The sequence below is a fragment of the Halyomorpha halys genome, unplaced genomic scaffold (genome assembly GCF_000696795.3).
Source record: "Halyomorpha halys isolate HHAL.00 unplaced genomic scaffold, Hhal_1.1 Scaffold74.1, whole genome shotgun sequence".
Taxonomy (NCBI): domain Eukaryota; kingdom Metazoa; phylum Arthropoda; class Insecta; order Hemiptera; family Pentatomidae; genus Halyomorpha; species Halyomorpha halys.
The window spans coordinates 643,757-668,016 of NW_027104736.1; the positions used below are offsets into that span (position 1 = coordinate 643,757).

Genomic DNA, 24,260 nt, shown 5'->3' on the forward strand with positions numbered 1-24,260 from the left:
TTTCAATACGTTTATTTAATCTCTACTTTTTTTTCCGTATTTTTTTTGTTTTATGTACGTCTCCTGTACTTTTTTTAAGGGTATATTTTACGTATTTAAAAATAAAATTACTCTTGCCATTGTTACTTATTTTTTATTCTTATCATTGTTTATTTTATATTCATACTATTTTAAGTCTTCCTTCCTTTTATTTATATGTAATTTCTTATCACTTTATTTTTACATAATATTTATCCTAGCTTAAATTACCTTAATGTATCTCATTGTTGTAATATTCTCAGGGTTTTTTGTATCTTTTTAGTCCTGATGAAGCCCTGCAAAGTGGGGCGAAACGTCATACATTAAAATAATTATAAACTATTTGTGCGTTTTTTGACCGAAACCCTGACCATCATCTTATATTTAAATTTATTTTACTTCCCATTTCCGTTAAAACATCCATTAATAAGTGGAAAGGACTAAAGTTGAATAAACATTTTTTTTTTTAATAGGAAGCTAATTAAGTCAAGATAAAAAACGTTTTGTTGTTTTAAGTGAATTAATATTCACTAGAGACAAACACGAAATGCAGGTCACCATCTTTGAGAAAAGTTGTAATTCAACGCTAAATCTATGAATCAGAAACTGAAATAAACATCACGTTTTGACCAGAAAAAATACATATTTAATAGCTACAAGGTTATTTATAATATAAGCCATAATACAGCAGTTTATAAATGTCCACAAGGTACACATAAATTAATTTAAATTAATCTATGCGCTATTATTTTTTGTTCTTACTTTCTTAAAACAAATCTATAAGGATTTTGTAAGGAGCAACAAGTTTAAGTATTATATTATTAGAGGAAAAAAAGTAAGTTTAAGTATTAATACAAGGAAAAAAAATTAAGAACTTAATAAGGTATTCTCTGTAAAGGTCTACACGAAAATACTAATTACTATTTATTTATTTGTTGGTATTTCCAATAAAAAAAAGGTATTTTCAATGAAGGTTTCGCATGACAAATATGCATCTAAAATAACTTTTTATTAGTGATTTTTTTGATCGCAAAAAAAATGGTGAGGACTACGTTACTGAGGAAGACTAAACCACCACAGCTTTACGAAATCTGTGCCCGAGTTTATACAACGGAGGCACATCAAGTTCTTCGACTCGTAGACCAACATCAATCCACTATTCCAGACACTAACGCCCTCTCAGCTCTTATCAAGTGGCAACAGTGCCACCAGTGTCAATCACAACCTGTGCAACAGACACATTTTTTTAATCCTAGTTTTTAAGTATTAGTTATATTGTCATCACAACCCTCAAGTGTGCACCCACTCTTTTGACTCAAGACTATGAACTCACTTTCAGCTCATCTAGGAAACAACAAAGGTTCCTAAAATAGTTATTTCTGAGAAATTAATTATAGTAAAAATATTGTAATGTAAATATATTTATAATTTTTGTTTTAAAATTGATTTGTTAGTTATGAAGTGAACATTTTTTCCGTTCATTAATCCGAATTTTTCGCTAATCCGATCCTCCTTTGTTTTAATTAGTTCAGATTAGCGAGAGTCCACTGAGTCTTTATATGTTCATTAAGATAAGCTGACAGGGCTCAAATGGCGAATTTCTTAAAAATATTCCCCTAAAGTACCTTTAATTTTGTTTATTTCAAAAAAATTAACAGTTACTATAATTAGTAGTAAATAAATAACAATAAACAATCGATAAATACAAAAAATTAAAACTTTTATAAATGAAGGAGAAAAGAAGAAAAATAGAGACAGGATCGAGTCGGAAAAAAGAATTCTCCCAATTGCAAGCATATGACTTCTGCATCATCAATTAAACTGTTTTATTCTTGGCAGGAATGGCGTTACTATTCGTTATTTTTACCTAAACATGTATTTTTATATCAACAGAAAAATAAAAGATTTTTGTTCAAATTTTTTCCCCATTCTGTTCTTTGATTTTTTTTTCGAAAATCATAGAGAATGACTTGAAAAAAATACCACCAATCTATTCAAAATACGGAGATATAAGTTGTGTAATATACCACCATACAAGAGTTTTCATAAGCAGGGAGCTAGGTTTAGTATAAACTGTTGGAAACTATGTCCTAATCAATTCCAAGAAGATATATTCATGTCCACTTTTAGTGAGGCATTGGCTCGTCATTTATTCTTCAGCTTAACTCGTCTATTTATAATTTAATATAAGTGTGTCATGGATCTTCCCTGTAAAAAACGGAGAATGACTGAATAAGTCACAATGATTTTATCTTCTTGTAGAATGAAACAAACAAAATAAATCACCGAAAAAGGCAATTCGATATAAAAATTTGAAAAGGTCTAATTGCGATATGCAACATCCGGAACGTCGACAACGGAATCGGCAGACTTCCTAGCATTTCAAGAATGGTATCCACTGATCACATTTACACAATCGATTATATATCACATTAACTAATTAGAGATTACTTTAATTCCATGTAAGACAATTGAAGGAGCAATCTTTCGTTGATGTCTGTCACCATGAATCTTTTAATATACTGAATGATGGCACGAAAGTATTAAAGGAACAATCAGAACGCAACAATGTATCAGTGCAGTATTTTTACCCCCAGTTTAATAAGCGGTGCAAGGTTCGACAATTCACTGTCAAGGCGCTTACATATGCAAGCTAACATGACAAATAATTTAGATAGTAAAAATAAAAATTAAAAAAAAACTCTAGAATATTGCGTTGATGGCAGTTGCCGATATGGTTGTTGACTAAACTTTGTCAATGATCAATTTTAAGAAATCATTTTATGAATTTTCATAGATATTATTAAGTAATAACAAAGAATAAAAAACATAAATAAAAACCAGTGGGTACCTGATGAAACATATATTTCAAGAGATAAATTTAAAAATATTCTGCTTTTAAATTATATATAAAATATTAAATGCACGTTCCACGTAAATTATACTGACCTAGAAAGAAAAAATAAGAATAGTGGATATCTGATGATATGTGATTATGAATTTGAAAAGATGAATTAAAAAAGATTTTTTGGATGCATCACGAAACCTATGCCGTATAATAAAGGAAAGAAGAATAAATAGAAAATATATGATCTGTATGAATCACATAGCTCGTGATAATTAAATAACGAATAAGAATAAACAAACAAATATTAATACGATTCATATAGGTATAATACTTAATTATTTAATTATTTTCTGTATTAGGTACTAAATATCTGAACTTTCTAAATACAATTTTTTTAGAATAAATTGAAGGATTATTCCACGACATAATTATTGTATCAAATGATTATTTGATTTAATAATTATATTCAAAAAACTACCTATTTACCTACGTTTATTTCACACGTTTATTACATGCTACCTATGTTTATTTCATTGAAATAAAGCAATTTCTGAAATAACGTTTAAAAAACCTATTGGAGATAAACTATATTACAGAGAGATAGTTCACAACTGTTGTGGCTACTGCTATAGTGTAAACTGTATGATAGTTCCATTCATAACAGTATCTACTATCGTGGCAGTATTGTCGTAAAAGACCTGATGTAATAGTTGACAGTGATGTATGTACATACCACTGTCATGTAGCGACAGTGAACCTACAGTTATGTTAAAACCTCTTTACACGGTGATAATAATATCCCCGGTACCATCTATCAAAAATGAAATATGAAAAATGTATAATACTTGCCGTCATGACAGTAAATACTGTGATTGCGGATATGACGGCAACAATTCAACTGTTTACAACATAGCAGTGGCTACGTTAGTTGCTGAAAGTTTGTTAACTATCTCCAAGTAATATAGTTTATCTCCAGTATTTGTGTTTTTAAACGTTATTTCACAAACTTATTTATTTCGATCAACAAACACTACAAGAAATAAGTACTGGGAGTTTTTTGAGGAACATTATTTGATGAAGTAATTATTTAGTTAAATAATCATTTAATTTATTTTGTAAATAATTATTCAAAACATGTCGAGGACGTATTAAGACTACGCGGACGCTATGGAGAAAAGGAAGCGTTACCCTTTTCAAACTAAAGATTCAGGCCAATTTAATCTAATTAAAAAATATTAAAAGAATATATTTGTCAAATTATCGTAATCTTTACTTGGAAACAGAATGTACTACCTCGAGTTTCACTTTAGTTTGAATAGATTTATGACAAGAACCAATCAGCAAAGATATCTATGTCATTCAAAAGTATCGCTTGAAGACGAGACAACAAGAATCCAGATAAGAAATGAGTAGATCCATAGATTCCAGTCCATAAAGCTGTAAGGCCGGACACAGCCTACTCAACGATAGTTGACCCTTCATCGAACCCTTCAGTCCTTATCTCAGATCAACGAACAACTACCAACAAACCTTCCCTGGCCCTTTGACGAGTTATCACTACTCCTCATACATCTTCAAATGGAACAAAAGTTAACGGTTCTAATTTTAACTATGCCAAAGAAATAGCATAGATCTTGAGAGAGCGTTTTCAAAAACCAACATAACGTGGCTTGAGCCACGGCTAAATTTAGAGGCACATCTCATTGTTCATGTTGCAAACCGACTTGAGTTATGCCAAGATATTACAATACTATAACCAATGCACTGCCATAGTTCGGATCTCACTGAAAACCTAGCTCGGCTATCAATCAATTAAAATATTATTCGCAACATAATTGAGGAATTTTTCTTTAAAAAACCGACAGAAAGCTCCCAGTTTTGAGCCTTCCGGCCGGTTAGTCTACTCGCCGGACCATGGGTGAGGGATAACCATATAGTACAAGAGCCCAAGAGGAGAAAAAAGGCAGTTATCTCACCCCATTTTTTTTATTACTTTAATGAAAAATATGTATAATTACTAGTCATAATTCATGAGTCTGGCAAGTATAGGTAGGGGGAATAAAAAAATGGCGGCTGTTTTAAAGCCATAAAAAAACAAACAAATTTTTCATTCGGAGCTCTATATTTCTAAAAGTAGGAACAACACAAGAAAACCTAAGAGAACGTCAATTAAAAAAGAGCAAATTTGCTAAAATATGAGCCCTAATAGAGTTATTTACGTTAAATAGTTTTCCAGACATAGCTTTTTAAAAAGCAGCATTTCATAAAAATGTATGGGATGTACTGAAAAATCAGTAGTTAGTGTTTTATTTTGAAAAACATTTGACGTACAGATGTCTATTAGCACTCAAATTAAAGCTAGTTTAATGATCTATAAAGTAGTTTCTGATGTTTATCTTCGTAGGAGTAATAGTTTACATGAAATTTGCTAAAATAAATTGATTTATAGCTGATCGGACAAATTGTATTTCCCAAATTTATGATATGTGAATATCATAAAAACTACTACCCCTAAGAAGATAAGTGTCATAAACTACTTTATAGTAAGTTCAATTTCCTTTATTTTGAGTATTGGCAGACATATGGTGCATCTTATGTATCTAGAGATATATTTTTCAAAAATCCAACATTTTATACGAATAACTAAGAATTAACATTTTGTGAGTTTATTTTGTCAAATATCATAAAAACTACTATTCCTACAAAGATAAACATTATTAACTATTTTATATTAAATTTAACTAGCTTGAATTTGAGCGCTGGCAGGCATCTGTACGTCAAATCGTTTCTGAAATGAAGTTGTTCATAAATCAAACTTATTGTCCGAACAACTATTAATCAATTTATTTTTGCATATATCATGAAAACTACTATTCCTACAAAGGTAACGGTCATAAACTTCTTTATAGTCCATTAAACCAGCTTTAATTTGAGTGCTGATAGACATCTGTACGTCACATAGTTCCTGAGATATAGATTTCTCAAAATAAATTAACTGACTTCTAATCTTTCAGATTTTTAAGAAATTTTGCTTTTTAAAAAGCTATATCTCGAGACTATTGGACATAAATAGATCTTTTAGGGCTAATATTTCAGCAAATCTACTCTTCTTTAAATAATCTGATCTTAGGTTTTCTAGTGTTGTTGATAGTTTTTAAGATGCAGAGCTCCGAATGAAAAATTAGTGATTTTTTGAGGTTTTGAAACAGCCGCCATTTTTTATTCCCCCTCCCTATACTTGGCAGTCTCATCAATTTTGACTATTAATTATACATAGTTTTCATTAAAGTAATCAAAAATTGGGATGAGACAACTGCCTTTTTTCTCCTCTTGGCCTCTTGTACTATAAGGAGTAGTAGCATCACTTTTGGTTAAAAAATTGCTTTACTGTCCCGACCTATTCAGCTGAATTTATATATATTTTTTTTCGAAAACCCCATTAAGAAAATTAGTTAGTGATTAAATATATATTTTATAATCAATTTTTGTACTGAGTATATATATATATACACACACATTATGGTCGTAATTACACAAATCTAAATCCAACAGCACTAATTGAAAAGAGCAACACACCCCCATGGGATCGTGTATGGGTGTCAGGACACTGATTACCACAATGCCTTGAACCGTGTCGCCTTCCGTTGGCTTCCAAATAATTGAGCAGTCCTGGCACGGGTTTAGTTCCCCTCCGATGTGTGAAATGATTTCCAAATCAATTAGCACTCTTGCAGATCAACAAAATAAATTTCAATTAACAGAGGAATTTTCACGTTCATTAATAAAATTAAATAAGAAAATAACAAGCTTGACAAACCATAAAAGGTAGCTCTGTATTTTTAAAATCTTCGTTGATAGCCAAATCGATAGCCTTCCAACTAACCCTCGGCCTACACCTTAACGCTTACTGTCCATCTTTATTCATGGCATTTATATCGTCCTAGTTCGTTAAAGTTCGCTTGCTCTCTAACTCACTAAATTTACAGACACTATTCCATACACGCATTTGAAAACCAATGTTATCAACAGCAGCCTGCAGTTCTGTTAAGTCTCAGGTGACAATTCTTTTACAGGAATATATTCGTTCTCAAAGTCTCTACACTTGCCCAAATATGCTTGAATCCAATAACTTCCTTCATCCTACAAAAGAACCCAGCGCTGTAAGCACTGGTTTGCTCTGTTCCTTAATTATTATCATAAGTAAAATGAATTCAAATATTGTTATTAAAACTAACCATTAGTTATCATCGCCTAAAAAAACAAAAGCAAAAAAAAACATATTTCATAATCAAAGAAATATAATGACAGAAAGTACTAACCAAAATGTTTGATCGATGCATTAAATGAGGTTATAGGGGCTATTGATCCATAACTATTGTTATTCATTTTATAACAATATTAGTTCAATAAATTTTAACTAAAACAAACAAAATATTTTCGCTATTGAGTCAAAAGTAGTGCCAGATGCAATCCAACGTGTGGTGTTAGAAAGAGGATTTTTATTTGAAGGGAAAGGAATAATTTTCGATATGTTCATTGTGGCTTAGTAGAAAAGCTAAAAAAAAATTCTGAGTTTACTTGCAGTACATGAAGACTTCAAACCTAATAAACAAACAATACTTAATTTCAACCTAATTAATTTAATAAGTAACCAAGAAATATTTTCAAGGTACATTATTCAACAATTATACTAATATCACTTTTATGTTGAAAATTTTTGTATATTATTTTGGCACCGACCTATAGATGTTGTAATCTGGTCGGACCACATATGTTGAACTTTGCTGCTTAATAAATAAAAAAGTAAATATCATGTTCATAAATAAAAATGAAAAAAATCGAACAAAATGGAGATACTAAATTATTTAAATTGAAGTAGAAATTTTTGGTAGAATAATTGGCACTAGAACGGATATGTATACTATTGTTTTGCTGAAATTATTAAACAACTAAAAAAAAGTTCCTTATATTTACTTAATCTTTAATTATAGTACAATAGCCGGGAAGAAAAAAGGCAGTTACCTCACACCAATTTTTTATAACTTTAATGAAAACTAGGTATAATTACTAGTCCAATAGTTCTCAAGATATAGCTTTTTAAAAAACAAAATTTCTAAAAATCTACTGAAAGATTAGTTAGTTAATTTATTTTGAGAATTCTATATCTAAGGAACTATGTGATGTACAGATGTCTATTAGCACTCAAATTAAAGCTAGTTTAATGGACTATAAAGAAGTTTCTGAACTTTACCTCCGTAGGAATTTTAGTAGTATAGTATAGTATAGTAGTTTTCATGATATTTGCTTAAATAAATTGATTTATAGTTGTTCGGACAATAAGTTTGATTTATGAAAAACTTCATTTCAGAAATTATTGGACGTTTAGATGTCTGCCAGCACTCAAATTAAAGCTAGTTAAATTTACTACAAAATAGTTAATCATGTTTATCTTTGTAGGAGTAGTAGTTTTTATGATATTTGACAAAATAAACTAACAAAATGTTAATTTCTAGTTGTTCTTATAAAATGTTGGATTTTTGAAAAAATATACCTCTAGATCCATAAGACGCACATGTCTGCCAACACTCAAAATAAAGGAAATTTAACTTACTATAAAGTAGTTTATGACACTTATCTTTGTAGGGGTGGTATTTTTTATTACTAACTTTATAGCTCATTAAACTAGCTTTAATTTGAGTGCTAATAGACACCTGTACGTCTAATGGTTTTTGAGATATAAATTTTTCAAAATAAATTCACTAACTACTGATCTTTCAGTAAGTCCCATACAACATTTTTATGAAATGTTGTTTTTTAAAAAGCTATATCTGGAAAACTATGTAACGTAAATTTACTCTTCTTTAAATGATGTTCTCTTAGGTTTTCTTGAGTTATTCCTAAGTTTTAAGATATAGAGCTCCGAATGAAAAATTAGTTTTGTTATCGCTTTGGAACACCCGCTATTTTTATTCCCCCTACCTATACTTGGCAGGCTCATCAATTTTGGTTATAAATTATACATAGTTTTCATTAAAGTAATCAAAACATGGGGTGATATAACTGCCTTTTTTCTCCTCTTGGGCTCTTGTACTATTCCAACAGAATTTTGAAGTGAATTGTTAGAAAGAGTACCAATTTAATTAGCGACATTTAAAATTCCTTCTTAGCATACATTTATTATGAAAAATAAATAAGCTTCTAACATTCTTTGTAGGGAATAGTTAATTTGTAAAATGAGAGAAGTGCCAGAGTAGGATTACTGCTAGCTGGGCTAGGGTTAACGAGCTTCTCCTGTACAACTGATATTATCTTTACAGCTAGTCGCGGCCTAACAGTACCCGCTTTACATTAATTAAACAAATACATAACTTCCATTAATTGTCGTCTGTTACATGCCATAATAAACAATGGATTAGATATGTAAACAACTTTTATAACGATGCCATAGTTGGAATAGTTATTTTTTAGGTCGGAACTATTTTAAAATAGTAACGACAATTAAAAGAAATTAGTTTTAAAAAAAACACACAAAAAGATTTTTTTTTTTTTTTTTGAAGAATGGTAAAAGTTTCGTGATTATCAATGTGTTGAAATACAAAAACAAAAAGAAAAAGAATCAATTTCGTCTTAAAGTAGTTTTTTATTTTGAGGTTTATAAACTGCCGTGACGATTGTATTGTAGGAGATGAGTGTTAATGAACCGAAATAACCTCCATGTTAAATATTTTGCAAATAATATTTTCAGAGAAGCTAATAATATTTTTAATTATTAAGGCTAGACCACCGGAAGGAGTCGAACTATCTCCGTCATTACGTAAAATTTTATAACCTTCAATTTGATGTTTCGGGATGAATGGATCTTAGTTGTGCAGGCTATATCAATGAAGTTTTATAAAAGGAAAATTTTGAATTAATTCCATTGAGAAGATATGCCATGAGTAGTATTCCAGCTTAAATTTTTTAATTCTCTTAATCCTGTAACTATGGATAAAAAAAAATAAATATTTGAAAATTAATATAATAATTGATTTGTAGTAAAGCACATTTAGTTAGCAGAGAATTAGTAATAGTAGAAAATCTGTTATTTACATCACGGTCCATATGTAAATAAAAAAGCTACCAACGTGAATAAATGTGTCATAATTTGTTGTAAACAGGGTTTAATAGCTTCGATAATAATTTTAGTTATACAAGACAATAAATTTTCGCGTTTTATTTCATCGTCTCGATTAACTGTGAACTGAGGTGTTTGTTCTTTAGCATCAGTATATGAAAATGAAAAGTTATTAGTCTGTTTGAATTATTCTCAGCATTCGACTGCTGAGAATAATTCAAACGCTCTACCACTGAGCTATACCCCCCAATTTGTATTTTGTATATATATTGTATTTTTGTATTTAAATGAAAAAATAAAGAGGTTTTGAAAATAAAAAAAAAATATTCTCAGCTTCACGAGTATTCAGCTTAAAAAATGAATTTATTTTATTATTTATGGTTAGGTAATATTTACATCCCTTATAATTTCCGCATTTAGCTAGTTCATAATTTACACATAATAGCTTATCTGTAAGTTTTAACGGGCATTGTAGAAAATATCGTTTACCCTTGCACTTGACACAGCTTGACTCTGAGATTATGAATATCTTTAGCCTTTCCATTGTTTTGATAGATACTGGACAGATTTTAGAGAAGGTTTTTTTATCTTTATTTAGTATTCTGGATACGTATACAACTTCAAATTGTTTTGAGTCTAACTCGGACTTTGATTCCTCTTCGCTTATGCTATAGTGGATCTTCCTAATTACTGCGTTCAAATATTTATTTTTATCAATAGGAAATGTATGATATTCAAATTTTTCTATAGTCCATAACATACTTTTTGTACTGTTGCTGGTTAGTTGAGTAGTGAGTGGCCCGATGCAGAACGCATTAAAGTCATTTAATAGAAGTCTATAATTAATAGCATTCGGTAGAAATATTGGTGGTATTTTTATGGAATTGAGCTTAACATTAGGGCTATTATTATTGCTAGTACTTGATGTTGGTGTAGTATGCTTATCCGATGAAAGGTCAATTTCATATAGTTGATTAACTTTATTGCTCACCTTCACTGATAAAGGAGTATTTTCATGACAGTATTTTCCCATTTTTTTAAATGGTGGTTAAGACTTTGAATCAGTAGCTTCAAGATTCATTTTTTTCGAAATGGATTCGTCTGTATGTTGAACATTCGTTTTATATTTATCTCAGTATTGCACTACAATGGAACCGCACTCTATGAAAGTCAGAGGCAAACTGAAATGGTAGATGGAACATATAAAAAGTATGAACTTAATTCGTCAGATAAAACTGGGAGGGAAGACTATGATGATGTGGATTTGCAGAGAAAAAGATTTCGAAGAAGTTGCCCTTTTGATTTACAATCAGGAACAGAGGGGATGGATTCATGGAAGTATTTGGATTTTCCTCGCCTAACTTAAGTTTTTGTCAAGTTTTTTAGCTCTCTGTACGCCTGGATCGTCTGCGTGTTGCTTCACGCCTCCTTTGCAGGTCCCTTATTTCTTGAAACATCCAAGGAGCAGGACCTTGACGGAAGGCAGGGGTTTTAAGTGGGACATGAGAATCAAAGATACTTAGCACATTAAAACTGGGAATGTCAACTATGAAATCGATGGAAGTGCTGGAATAGATTTCAATCCATTTAATGGCTTCAGATCAGGTAAACTCGTTTCCCGGATGTGAGCAAGTTACGGTTTTAGAGGGATCGTTTGAATATTATAGGATATTTGGATTTAGTCATGAGAGGACAGGAATGAATCTCGGGAAGTTGAGATGAGGAGAGGGGTTTCTGTGCTGGATCGATGACAAATAAATCCATTCGCCATAGTGGGTGAGAGCAAATAAGACAATAAATAAGTGAAGGAGAGGAATAAGAGATTTTCCAGCCTACCGTGAGATTCAGAAAAGAAATTGATATAGAGACCACCGGAGATTATAATGAAATTGTAGAAAGGAACAGTTGTAGGGGGATAATTTAAAGGATGGGTGAGAAGGGAAAGGAATAAGAGTAGAGCATACCACAACATATAGAAGAGGTAGTTCATCACAGAAAATTTACGAATGAAGGAATCCGATGTGTAGATGGTCGAAAGAGGATGAGACTTCTGGTTTCGGGATTTTAGGCTATTATGGATAATTAGGCTTGCACCTCCACCGATCCGGTCATGACGGATAAAGGAATATTCTGGTAAGAAAAGTGAGGAAGAAATAAAGGGCTTAACAATTATTCGTAAATACTATAGGAATTCGCCACAATGGGCTAGTAATTTGGGAATTAACATGACAGGTGGTTATAGGATGTTTACCTGACTAAGAGAAGATAGAAAAAAATCAGTAATTAGGAGGATGATACCATAATTATAGCAACAAAATGGAAGCAATTTGACCAGAAGTAAATAATTATAATAATGAATAAATTGTGATGACCTCTGAGGAAAAAGATACAAAAGTAAAAAAAAATCAAAATAATTAAAACAAAGAAGAAATTAAGAAAGAATAAATATACTTGAAAAGATAATATAGCAAACCTTTTTTATACTATATATTTTATGTGCTGAGAGAAGTTAGGGGGGTTGTAGGTGACTAAACGGACCCAGTGAATCAACAGATGTCGAGGTCTTGAGGGTAATGGATGTGACCAATCGTTGACCGTCAACCTTCTTGTAGCAAACTTGGTCGGCCGAAAAACTGTCCTCTCCTGACGAGCGAACCAAAACTTACGCCTTTTCGGTCATTTCTTCTCCGAGCTATATCCGGTGAAGATCATTCTCCTGCCAATATCCTGAGTTGAGAGATACCGCTTAACCTTCCTTTGTTGTAGCAGGTCTTTCGGTAGATGCTAGCTGTTCAACCTTAGGACAACAGGTGCCGATCGCGGGTCATCTTTTCTTGGTCTTCTCCTAGATGTGGCCTATTTTTTGGCTAGCCTCTCTTTTATCTCAAAACTGAGTACCGTATTTTCAACTGCTTCTTTTAAGCTTTTAATAACATCATCTACGCTGGCGTCTAGTTTGTTCACAGCTACTAGTATTTCATACGGGGGTGGCTCGTCGACTTGTAGCATGGAGCATTGAGTTGGAGGTTTCACGGTTCATGGCTTTTCCCCTTTTTAGATTTTAATTTTAATTATCTTAATTATTTGAGCATTATCTAATTTTTCATATATATATAAATTATTACCTATGTATTTATTTTATGTCAATTATTTTTGTTTAATTTTTGTATTTTATTTCCTCTTTCCAGTAAACAAGTTATGAATGGTTGCATACAGTACCAGTAACTTTTAGAGTAAAATATCATAAACGGTTTATTCCTTATGTCCATAAATATATGATATTATTGTGGTTCTATGGTTCAGTATATTTTATTAAAAGTTTCATTTTCCAACGCATTATATAATTTCATAAAACTAGTATTGACTAGTACGGAGTTATTCCCAACAACTGCTTAAGTGAAAGCACTTCACTTCAATGAATCATTTCCGCTTGAAATCATGTTCCCAATCAAGAACATGAAACAAAGAGTTTATCTCATTAATCATTGTAGTTTTTATGAATCTATTGAGATGAATAGAAATTTCAAAAAAATAATATTAAATAGTTGAATATAAATACATTATATTTTATTAAATATATCATCATAAAGCTGCAGTATCCTTCATTGAAATTAAAACATTAAAATGAATGTCCACAATATTAAAATATTGAAAGATGTTCTGAATAAATTTTTTTTTTTTTTTACTAAATAAACTTGGAGTTTATCTCATTAATCATTTATTTTAGAATAAATGAATTGAGGGAAACAATATATTTCAAAAATTAATTTAAAAAACAACTAAATATAAATAATTATTTCTTATTAAATGCATCATCATAAAATTACACTATTCATTGAAATAAAAACGTAAAAATATAAAGAATTTTTTTATTATAATTAATTTTTTATAAATACAATCAAATATTGAATGTATATATTACAGAAATAATGATAGATACACTCTAGTTATAAGTTTTGTTTCCAGGTTTAATTTTTTTTAATAAATAAACTGTTTTCATTTTTTTCATTAAAAAAAAATATAGTGCAAAGATTTTTTATCCTAATTTTCAATTATTTGAGAACATCATTTAAAGTATTGATTTCCATGTTAAAGCCCGAAGGATAAAACCTGGTATGGGAGCCACCCAGCCACTTGTGGATAACGGAGTAGCCATTTAAATAACTAAGCAAAAGATGGCGATGGAAATTATTAACTTCCATTAATTATAGTAGTTCAGAATTACATGTTCCGGGCTAGTTTTTGACGCCATCACCAACAACCGGCACGATGGTCTCAGCCTTTGATAATAATAACAAAAAAAAATCATTGTTATTTTTTAAGGAAATATAAACTTTAAAAAGAAACTTTGCTTTGTCAAAAATACAAAGATAGCTAATACACTGATTCCTTAACTCGTCCCATTTATTTTATCTAAATGTATGAGGAGAAAATTGTTGGGGAGTGCGGTCAAAAAATAACACAAATAAGTTTAAATAACTTATTTAATAGTGCCAACGTTTCGGCCAGAATTTCTAGCCTCCATTAGGGCTAAGAACAAAGAACAAGGTAAAAATCAATGATTAAAAAAAAAGAAAATATAAATAGAATGACATAAGGTAAATAATTGTACAGAATAAAATTGATGAAAGAAGTGGAAAATAAAATATATATATAGGTTTGAATTGTATTTGTTTGAATTGTTGAATAGGTAATTGAATAAGTACGTAAAAATAACATAATTAAGCAAATAAAATAAAAATTTGCACTTATATAATGCAAAGGAATATGAATATTTTGGTTTATTAATAATTTAAAAATTAAAATTAGGGAAAGAAAAAATCAAATTGAGATAAAGAAAATATCTGTAACAAATGAAATGTGTAACCATAATATTAGAATAAAGAAAGTAAATATGAAGTTAGGTCAGACAAAAAAAATGAATTGAAAATATAACAATAATAATATATGGTGAACATAACTAATAACGTGGGTAAGGAAAATGAAGAAAAGAACAGAGAAGGAGAAAGGGGTAAAAGAAAGATAGGAAAATAGAGAATAAAACACAAAAGGCACCTGCTAGTAGCAAATCAGATAGCCAAGCTCCGCGCCGTGAGTGGTGAGACTCAGAATTAAAAAATACATTACGAAGATGATGAGGTATTTTGGAGGTGAAGAAATGTTACAAGTGAGTAAAAAATAAAAAATATCTAAAGAAAGAAAGCGAGTTACCGAGTGACGACAAATGGTTTTAGAAAATGTTAAAAAATACGTTACAAGGATGACTTTACTTCCTTTTTAAACAATCAATTTAAATATTAACAAATACGAATAAATTTTACTGAAAAATTAGAGTAAACTTTCTCTCTCTCTCTCTCTCTCTCTCTCTCTCTATATATATATATATTACTCATTGTTGGCAATAATAAGCAATACATAAATACAATATATAAAAGTAGTTTTCAAATAAATAAAGGTGAAAAATATAAATATCCAATTCTAACCGGAAAACCCGATTACCACTTCTTTACTTTTGGTAAAACTGTTGTATTCTTGTAATTTTAAAATTAGCGCACCAATCTACACAATTGTTGGAAACGTATACAGGGCATTAAGTAAAATTTGTGTGATGCATGATGATTTTTTTTGTTGAAGCACAATGCAATGTAAGAAAAAATAGAATAAACAAGTTTTCATTCTTTAAATATGTAAAGAGAGGCATACAAGTTAAGATAACCAAAATAATGAAGCCCTGAATTGAAACTAAAAACCGGATAAAATCCTATAACTTGCAGGACACATTGCTGAATTAATGGTTAAAATTAACGGTTAACCTTAGCATTGTCTAATCAGAATTTGCTCGGTTCTGATCCAATCTGGGGCAGTTAAAATTCAAAGGACCTGCAATGAATATTGACCATCCCGCCCTTTCTGCTACATTTGGAACGCAAACCCCAAATAAAACAACAACAGTATATAAACATATATAATTTATATACTTAAAGCCATATAACCTTTCCTATTGATTATAACCTCATGCTATATATCCAGAAGACAAGCGTTAGGTCTGCAAGTGTGCGACCGACCGCGACACCTCGCGCCGTGGGCAGCAGACGTGGGCACGACCTTGTTCAAGAAGGACTTACATGGTCAGGTCAACAGATCGTCACGGCCCTAATACTCCCAATGGTAACTTTCTGACTCCCTGTAATTCCCGTTGATTCACTATTCTACGGATTACACATATCAAAATTTCTATGAAAAAAAAAAAATATACTAATGATAAACGCAGGATGTCTAAAAGAAGAAATATTCAACTGTAAACTACTTGCACTTTTATTATATGTTTTAAACTACTACGACAAAAGAAATAACAGTTGTATAATAGGTATAAATATAGGTATAAAAATTGTAAAACTAAAAAAGTACGTAAAGGTTTAAAAAATTTTTTTCTCATTAAAATGCTAAAGTCAATTTACTGATGCATTTATTATTTGTATTTTTATTTTTTATTTTTTATTTTTATTTTTATTTTTTATATTATATGCGATATAACACGAGGAGGCCCCTCACCTCCGGACTCAAATAGTTGTTGAAAGGATAGCTCATATGTAAAATTAAATACAACAGGTAACCTTTAAATACCAAAGGTAGTAAAAGGTAAGACACAACACGAATTACTTTTCTTTCTACACAGTAATGCACTACTAGCTCACATTTTATTTCTGTTTTAGAGGGTTCGGAAAAAAAAAAAAAGAAAAAAAAAAAAAAAACTGATGCAACAATAAGCAATATCAAAAATAATATTTATCAATCTGAATAAATCATTCTAGTAAGGTAATACTTATTCATCATTATTATGAATACACTTACATACTAATTGCTATTTTTTGTTTTATTTGACTATATCAATGAATATTTCGCAATAAATATTTACAATCCAATTTTAAATTTTTAAAAAAATTGCAACACAGTCTTAAAATTATCGTAATACAGCTGCGTTATCCCAAAAATCATAAATCGACCTTCTGATTTATTCGTTCGTTTACTATTATGTATGGATTGAAACAAATTCTGATTTTTTTTTTTTTAATTAAAAGAATTATCTTTAACTCCAATTTTAAACTAAAAATAAGAAAATATGGCTAAAGATAAATGATACTGACTTCAGAAATTCCCGAATAAGTGGGATTCCACTTAGCCTAGAACCTATGGAATCATAGGCTCGATTTTCGCTTCGACGAAAACGTCGGCAAGAATTAAAAATAAACTTACACATATATTTGAATTTTCTATTTTGACCGCAAGCAATTTCTTGAATTATATTCATGATTAATGAAATCTCAATCATAATACAATATTTATTTATTATTTTGTAGGGAGATAGTCCGGGTTGCGGTCAGTAAAAGTATCAAAATAGTAAAAGAAAACTATATATCTTTAACCAACGTTTCGCCCCACTCTGCAGGACTTCGTCAGGGCTAAATAAAAAACAACATATAAACATAGTAAGAATTGACAAAACATTAAAATAAATATACAGAGAAAATACGAAAATAAAATAAATAAATAAGTTTTTGTTTTGTTTTTTTTATAAAATATATAATAGAAATAATAATAATAATAATTTAAGGAAGAATACATATAGCAGGACTAGGAACTAGTTACTAATAGATACAGCCAGATGTGATAAAATTCTAGATACAGAACTAAAGTAATAAATTGCAGAAAAATATTCGTTAGAACTAGTTATAAATATGCTAAAGAGGTAGGCGTAAAAAGGTATACAGAAAGTTGAATAAATATGATAAAGGTGGGGTATAGTAGCAAGTAAAAGGAAACATTAAGAAAATTAATAAATAAACATTGATGGTAGTACTTACTATCAGATTGAAAGAGGGATTTCAACGGCCAAGACGGGTATCCGTTCTCAGGTATAACATTTCCCCACTTCTTCGCTTACCCTCAAAAAGGGTAATATGTTTTACAATATTTTGAGGGTTACCCCTGAAGAAGCCCTGCAAAATGGTTAACACTAAATAGTTTTCTTTTACTATTTGGATACCTTTACTGACCACCAACCGGGCTATTTTTCTATAATTTATTTCGTAGGGTTAACTATCTTCTTCAAATATTTATTATTTCATTTTAATGTTTGTTATAATTCATATATTTATATTTAATATTTATCCTCATAGCGTAGTTATCTCACACCAATACAACAGAAATTGAAATCGTACAATTTAATAGCCATATAATTATACAAGATATAAATCATATACATCATTATGTTCTTATCAACATTTATTTTCATAAAAATTGTTATTTAATTAATTTCTGGGTAGCTTCAAATGATTTTTAAAATTCTGATATGTTTCTGACAGACAAACTTTAACAGAAAAGGCTGTCTCCCCTAACTAGAATCTAAACAGTACATTCATTTCCTAAAGCTTTACTTTTTCTTAAGCTCAAGGTTTAACTAACATTTACTTTTACAATCAACGGCTAAAATTATTCCATTTTTTTTTTTTAAATGAGATTTTTTCTTTAGACAGAGGTCTCAAACTCTATCAATCTCTAAGCCAGTAGTTCTCAACAGGGGTTCCACGAAATAATTAAGGAATGGCCCATTCCACGTCAACTCAGTACAGTTTTAAGCTTTACCACTCCAGATTTTCTTCTATTTTTCACAGGTTGCATGTAGGTATCTTAGCCTTTCTTATCTTTAGCTGAAAAGACGGCATTTTACAATCTATTCGTATCAAACGATAATGTAGGTGTTCCGCCACTTACTTCTTCAAAAAGAGTTTCGCCATTTTCCTACTAGTATGAAAAGGGTTCCGACACCATAAAAAGTTGGAAAACCAATGCTCTATCCGCCTTTTATAGATTTCGGATTATACTAGATATCTAAAGAGAGGAACACTTAATTAATTATGGATATCCACTTTTTTTTTAAAAGAAATTTTTAAACTTCATTTCAACATAGAGCCCCCTACTATTATTTGATATCCTTAAAACATAAAAATAATTTAAATTATAATGACCCGTAATGCAAGTTCTGTTCGTAAATACCGCTGCTGTCTCAAAAATAACCTTGTGCAGAAAAAACAAATAGTTCTGCAATCCGAATGCCAAAGAATGGAAATCTACTTCAATTTCTGTATTAAGATTATTCAGAGACAAACAAATTTCAAATATATTCAAAATTATGTTGACAACCGCACAGAAAACAATTAAACTGAATAAGAGAGAAACAGAATAGTATACATATATACAAATGATGGAGTGCTGAGGATTTCAAAATGTTAGTGAATAAAAACTAGAGCCCCTCTTCAATATTTTTAATTTTTTTTTTTTCGAGTCGGAAACAGTCTGCAAGATGTGCTGGTCTGTTAATTAATTTTAACTAGTTTAATTATAACTATTTTTAAAGTATAAATTAAAATCATTTCGTAAAATTACATAATCGATAACACATATTTTCTTAATGCAGTGTTAACTAATACAGTAGATGCAAAAATATATTAACACAACTAAATGTTTGATAAGAACTAATGTTATAACAATTTATTACATGATACATAAGTTCAACTCCATTTCCTTTCCTGAAAAATGACCTTTGAATGGAAGAAAAATGTACATACATTCAATTGACATCAGCCAAATAACAACAATTTAACAAACAAATTATGCTACTTGCATAATATTTCACAGATAAAATAAAAAGCTAATTTTCTTGGGAAATACTAATATTATAACCCGATCTAGTAAGAGAAAAACTATTAAATTAAATGACGCACTTATAGATAAACATAATTTAAAATATACTTTTTTAGTTATTTTCAGAGAGATGTTGGAAAATTTTAAATAAGAAACATTTTCAAATGGCACCCATATATGATGATAACATTAACAGTAATACGTAATAAAATCCGAACGAGCTATAATTATTTTAACAAATCAGTGTATAACAGCTAATTTTATGACATTATGTTCTTGTTTACAAAATAAGCTCCGACTGCAGGAAATTCAAAAATGTTACTTATTATTATTACTGCTCTTATTTAAGCACAGTTGTCAACTTCCACAAGCTAAGCTGGCTCAGGATTAACAAAACCCCGCAAGCTAAGGATTAACAAAACCACCAATGGATCCTTTTCAGTATAGATAGAGACTATACTCATTTTAGCATTTTGAATAAGACTTTTGAAATTTTTACCACTAAAGCTTATCCTGTACACTAGTACAATTAATTCCAATATATTTGACAAAAATAAAACATTAAGAGCGGTTTCTTCTAATTACTTAATACAACATTATGAGATTGACAAAAAAGTTCAATTGGGCAAATCCGCCATTTTTCTTCTAGTCTTCTAATTTTATTTTTTAATTATGGATGATCTTTTTCACACTTATCAATCAATGGTTTCTATAAGTGAAAGCTTATAATTTATCATCATGAATAAATCATTTATTGATTATAAAACTTACCGCAGTTCCAAAATTTCCACACAGCTAAGACAAATAGCAGAAACACACTAATCATTCAAACCTGAACACGATAGTGATATATCAACACATTAAACTGAACTATTCATTACACATTAGATAAAAAAGAAAGCGATCGGTCCAATAGAAAATAGTTATTAAGCTAAGTAATCAATAAAAAGAGTAAAACGCAAGCAAATGTTCAAATACAAATTATAAGATATTTCTAGAAACACTTAGCAACCCGCCATTCGAAACTAAGGCTAACGCGGGTTGAAGATAAAATTAATGTAGCTAATATGGTATTTGCTACCTCTATGGTAATGTTGTGACAACTTTTTTTTTTGAGTAATTAAAATATTTAGTTAATGAGATTAAAATAATAAAACATTTAATAAATGTTATGTTCAGATCTCAAACGATTTAAGGATTTTCTTAGAAGCGGCACACCTGTGTACAAAATTAATTCCGTACACCTAATCGAAAATTTCGATCTAAAAAATGAAGTTCAAACGTGAATTTGTAAATTTAACTAAGGACATAATAATAAACGTGTTTCCCTTCTCAGTGATTTCAGATAAGAACCACTAGTGATCTGAAATAAAGTTCGTTCGTTAGTTAATAATTGATTATAACAATATTATATTGGTGCTACTTATTATTATTATTTGAAATAATTAGCTGAAAAGGTTTTCTAGTAATATAGACAAGTTTTTTTAAGCAGGGGTGTGAGACGAAGCACTAACAAGTTAAGACTTGCAATAACTTTCCTAAAGTTCTTTTTTTCAGCATCACATGCATGAGTAACGTCGCAATTTTCACTTCTTTTTTTTTTTAATATTACAGAATCTTTTTCAGTTTTGATCTTACAGAAAGAAAAGTGATCGCATTTACTTTAAAAACAAATATTTGTAAACCCACTCGTTTGCATTCTCATTATTATCAAAATGTGATGATAAAGTATAAACTTCTTAACCGTGAGTTCCAAATTTTTAAGAGTAAATTCAGGTGAGGAACTGGTAGTCAAAACGTGAAGCTACCACGTGTGTCACACGTGTGCCATACTAAATCATACCCGGACTACCTGATCCGCCACGTGTTACTAGCCATCTGGGCCTATGTGGGTATTTCAACGACTTTCTTCCTCTTTTACTGCAAGCTACAAGACGCTGCCTCTTAAATATATTTTCAATAGCTCGTTCATTTGTTCGCGAAAGATCAGTTAATGCCAAAATGTTATCAGTAACATTATGATCAGCAAAATATTAGTCACATTTTAATGCCTACTTTTTACGAAGTTCGATAGCAAAATTTTATTATCATTTGGTGTAAATGAAATTGAATATTATAAGCGAAAGTTATTGATATTTTTTAGAGATAAACATTAGATTTTGTAAATGTCCTTTTATCTAATACCATGACAGCTATAGTTGATTCATTAGATCTCACGCTTTAAGAGAAAAATGAGTAAATAGTGATACTACCAGTAAAAAGTATTCAAATCTTTTAGTGGTTATTATTTTGAGCTTTTTAAACTAAAAATGATATATAAAATCCGTTAATAAAGATTTTTTATTATCATTATATTTATCAGCAACCTATTACTTCATTATCCAAAATTCTATCTTGTTTGGAGGAAACAGTAAATCAAAGAATACGATTACAATGGGCTAGTAGGACGATAAAGACAAAAAACAACACAAGAGACCGTTGATAAGACATGCACTTAACCTCAGAGAGGGACTATCGATAACATCCTCGTCATATGAGGACTGGTAGCCCTGGCAGCTGAGCAGAGAGGTTCACGTGGGAAAGCTCATCAAGCTGAAAAGATAAGGACACAATCACGGCAATTCAGCCATCAATAGTGAATATTTAATAATGGAATCGAATCAGGGGTATAATTTGATATCGACAGATTGCCAAAGCGTAGTGGGTCTTGCTAACAGTGAATTCTTTTCCGTGTAAACAGGTACCTATTTTAACTGTAAACACACTTAGAAAACCATTTGGCAGTTAACACTTTTTCTTTTAATAAGTTGTACATGATAATTATTTCTTCGCCCATCTATGTTATTTTTTAATTTATTTAAAGATGGGGATATACACTTTTCTATTCCGAGCGGTAAAGATTTACTTCGCCAATGGATCCTTACATGGACTAAGATTTATCGCTGAAGAAGGGCGCCACTGGAGCGAAAGGTAAATGACCATGATGCCTAATTAATAAATGGACTATACGACATTGTCTTTTTTGTAAAATCTGAATAGAAATTGAGTAGTAATTTTCTTCTGATGAAATTTAGTTTTCGAAACATCTTAATGGGTGAGATTCAGGATGTTCTGACTTGTTTCTAAACTTGACTATTTCACCAACTGATTAATTGACAAAAAGTTGGTTTTTTATTGGGTTAAATTATGTCTTTTTCAATCTTTTAAATTAATAGCATGATATTGAGAAACATTTTTTATTTTCAAAGTAATATTGTAATAAGTAATTTATTTTATAGCTACTTTCTTCAGTAAATCTGCTTTTTCATTTTTCACCACTGCCAAGTAACAAAAAAAAAAAAAAGACTTTACAACCAACACTATATGATGATTTTAGATCATTTTTTTTTTTTTTTTTTTATCTTGGTTATTCCACATAATACCAGTACATCGTGAAAAATGGGAATAGTAAATCATATAAAATGTGTTATGGTCATTAAAATGTGCTTAAAATCTAAATATTATAAGGTCTGTTCCAACGACTATTTTTATCATTCAAAAACTGTCATAAACATGCACAGTACGGTTTTTCTATTTCAAAGCCTATGCTTTGGAATAAAATACTGTGTTTATTCTTGCAGTTCATAATCAAAAGTGTTAAAACAGATCTATTATTTAAGTGCTTATATACATATATATTTTTATTGTACTAGATAATTCCTTTTTATTTTAAAGGCTCTTGTGGATGTCACTTTGTATTCTGTCATGGATTGGATCAACATTGTTGATTATGGCTTCTTGGGATGCATTTCAAAACAACGCAGTCAGCTTTGTCGTAGAAACGACATATTTACATGTAAATACCTCATTTCCCAGCGTTTCAGTTTGTGAAGAAGACAACATGATTCGTATTTACGAAGCAGCTCAAGAGTAAGGAATTAAAATCATCCCTTAAAATCTTAGAACTATTAATAAATAAATTATAAAACTCTTCGAATATGTTAATGGCATACAAATCTAGCCTGGTATATTTCAGTATTCTTGTGTTTACAATAGTTGTCCCTACAGGTCTAAATAAAGTACCAAATTCAGCCTGCAGGCAAAATCAAACTAATGTCTTAACCACATTCAACGAGATGTATGCGAATGACACGATCGATTACGAGTGTAATTATAAAGTGTAATAATAATAAATATATTATTACCAATATACGAAGTTATTTCATTAATGTAATTGTTAATCGTTGAACCAGAGAAGTGAGCAGAACTCAACAGCTGTGATCCTTTATTAACACTAAAGATTGACACTAATATATTGTAACTATGTATAGTATATGATTATAAAAATATCATAATCAAGTGATTACAATTATTTTTCCATAATCATCAAATAATAATAAAAACAATTATTCCAAACTCGAAGTCAGTGCAGTTTAAGTTAAAAAGGAAAAATTACTTAGTTGTAATTGATTTGTTAATTTAGAGCTGAATTCTATCATTTCTTTCCTGGGGAGGTTATAGAAATAGAATGCTCTTTGTTTGGATTAAAATCGATTATTAACGAACAAATGAAGTGTAGATAATTGACCGTCGATTAAT

General features: G+C 30.0%; 1 protein-coding gene across 2 annotated transcripts in view; it reads left to right on the forward strand.

Moving 5' to 3' along the window:
- The first annotated feature begins 22,259 nt into the window (after positions 1–22,259).
- LOC106692845 (sodium channel protein Nach) overlaps positions 22,260–24,260 on the forward strand; it is a 21,333-nt gene continuing 19,332 nt past the window's right edge. For both annotated transcript variants that reach the window (XM_014439048.3, XM_024358532.2), the window contains exons 1-3: positions 22,260–22,422; positions 22,546–22,652; positions 23,397–23,591. In XM_014439048.3, coding sequence (XP_014294534.1) covers positions 22,546–22,652; positions 23,397–23,591 — 302 coding nt within the window. In that variant the 5' untranslated portion in view covers positions 22,260–22,422. The remainder of the gene's footprint in view (positions 22,423–22,545; positions 22,653–23,396; positions 23,592–24,260) is intronic.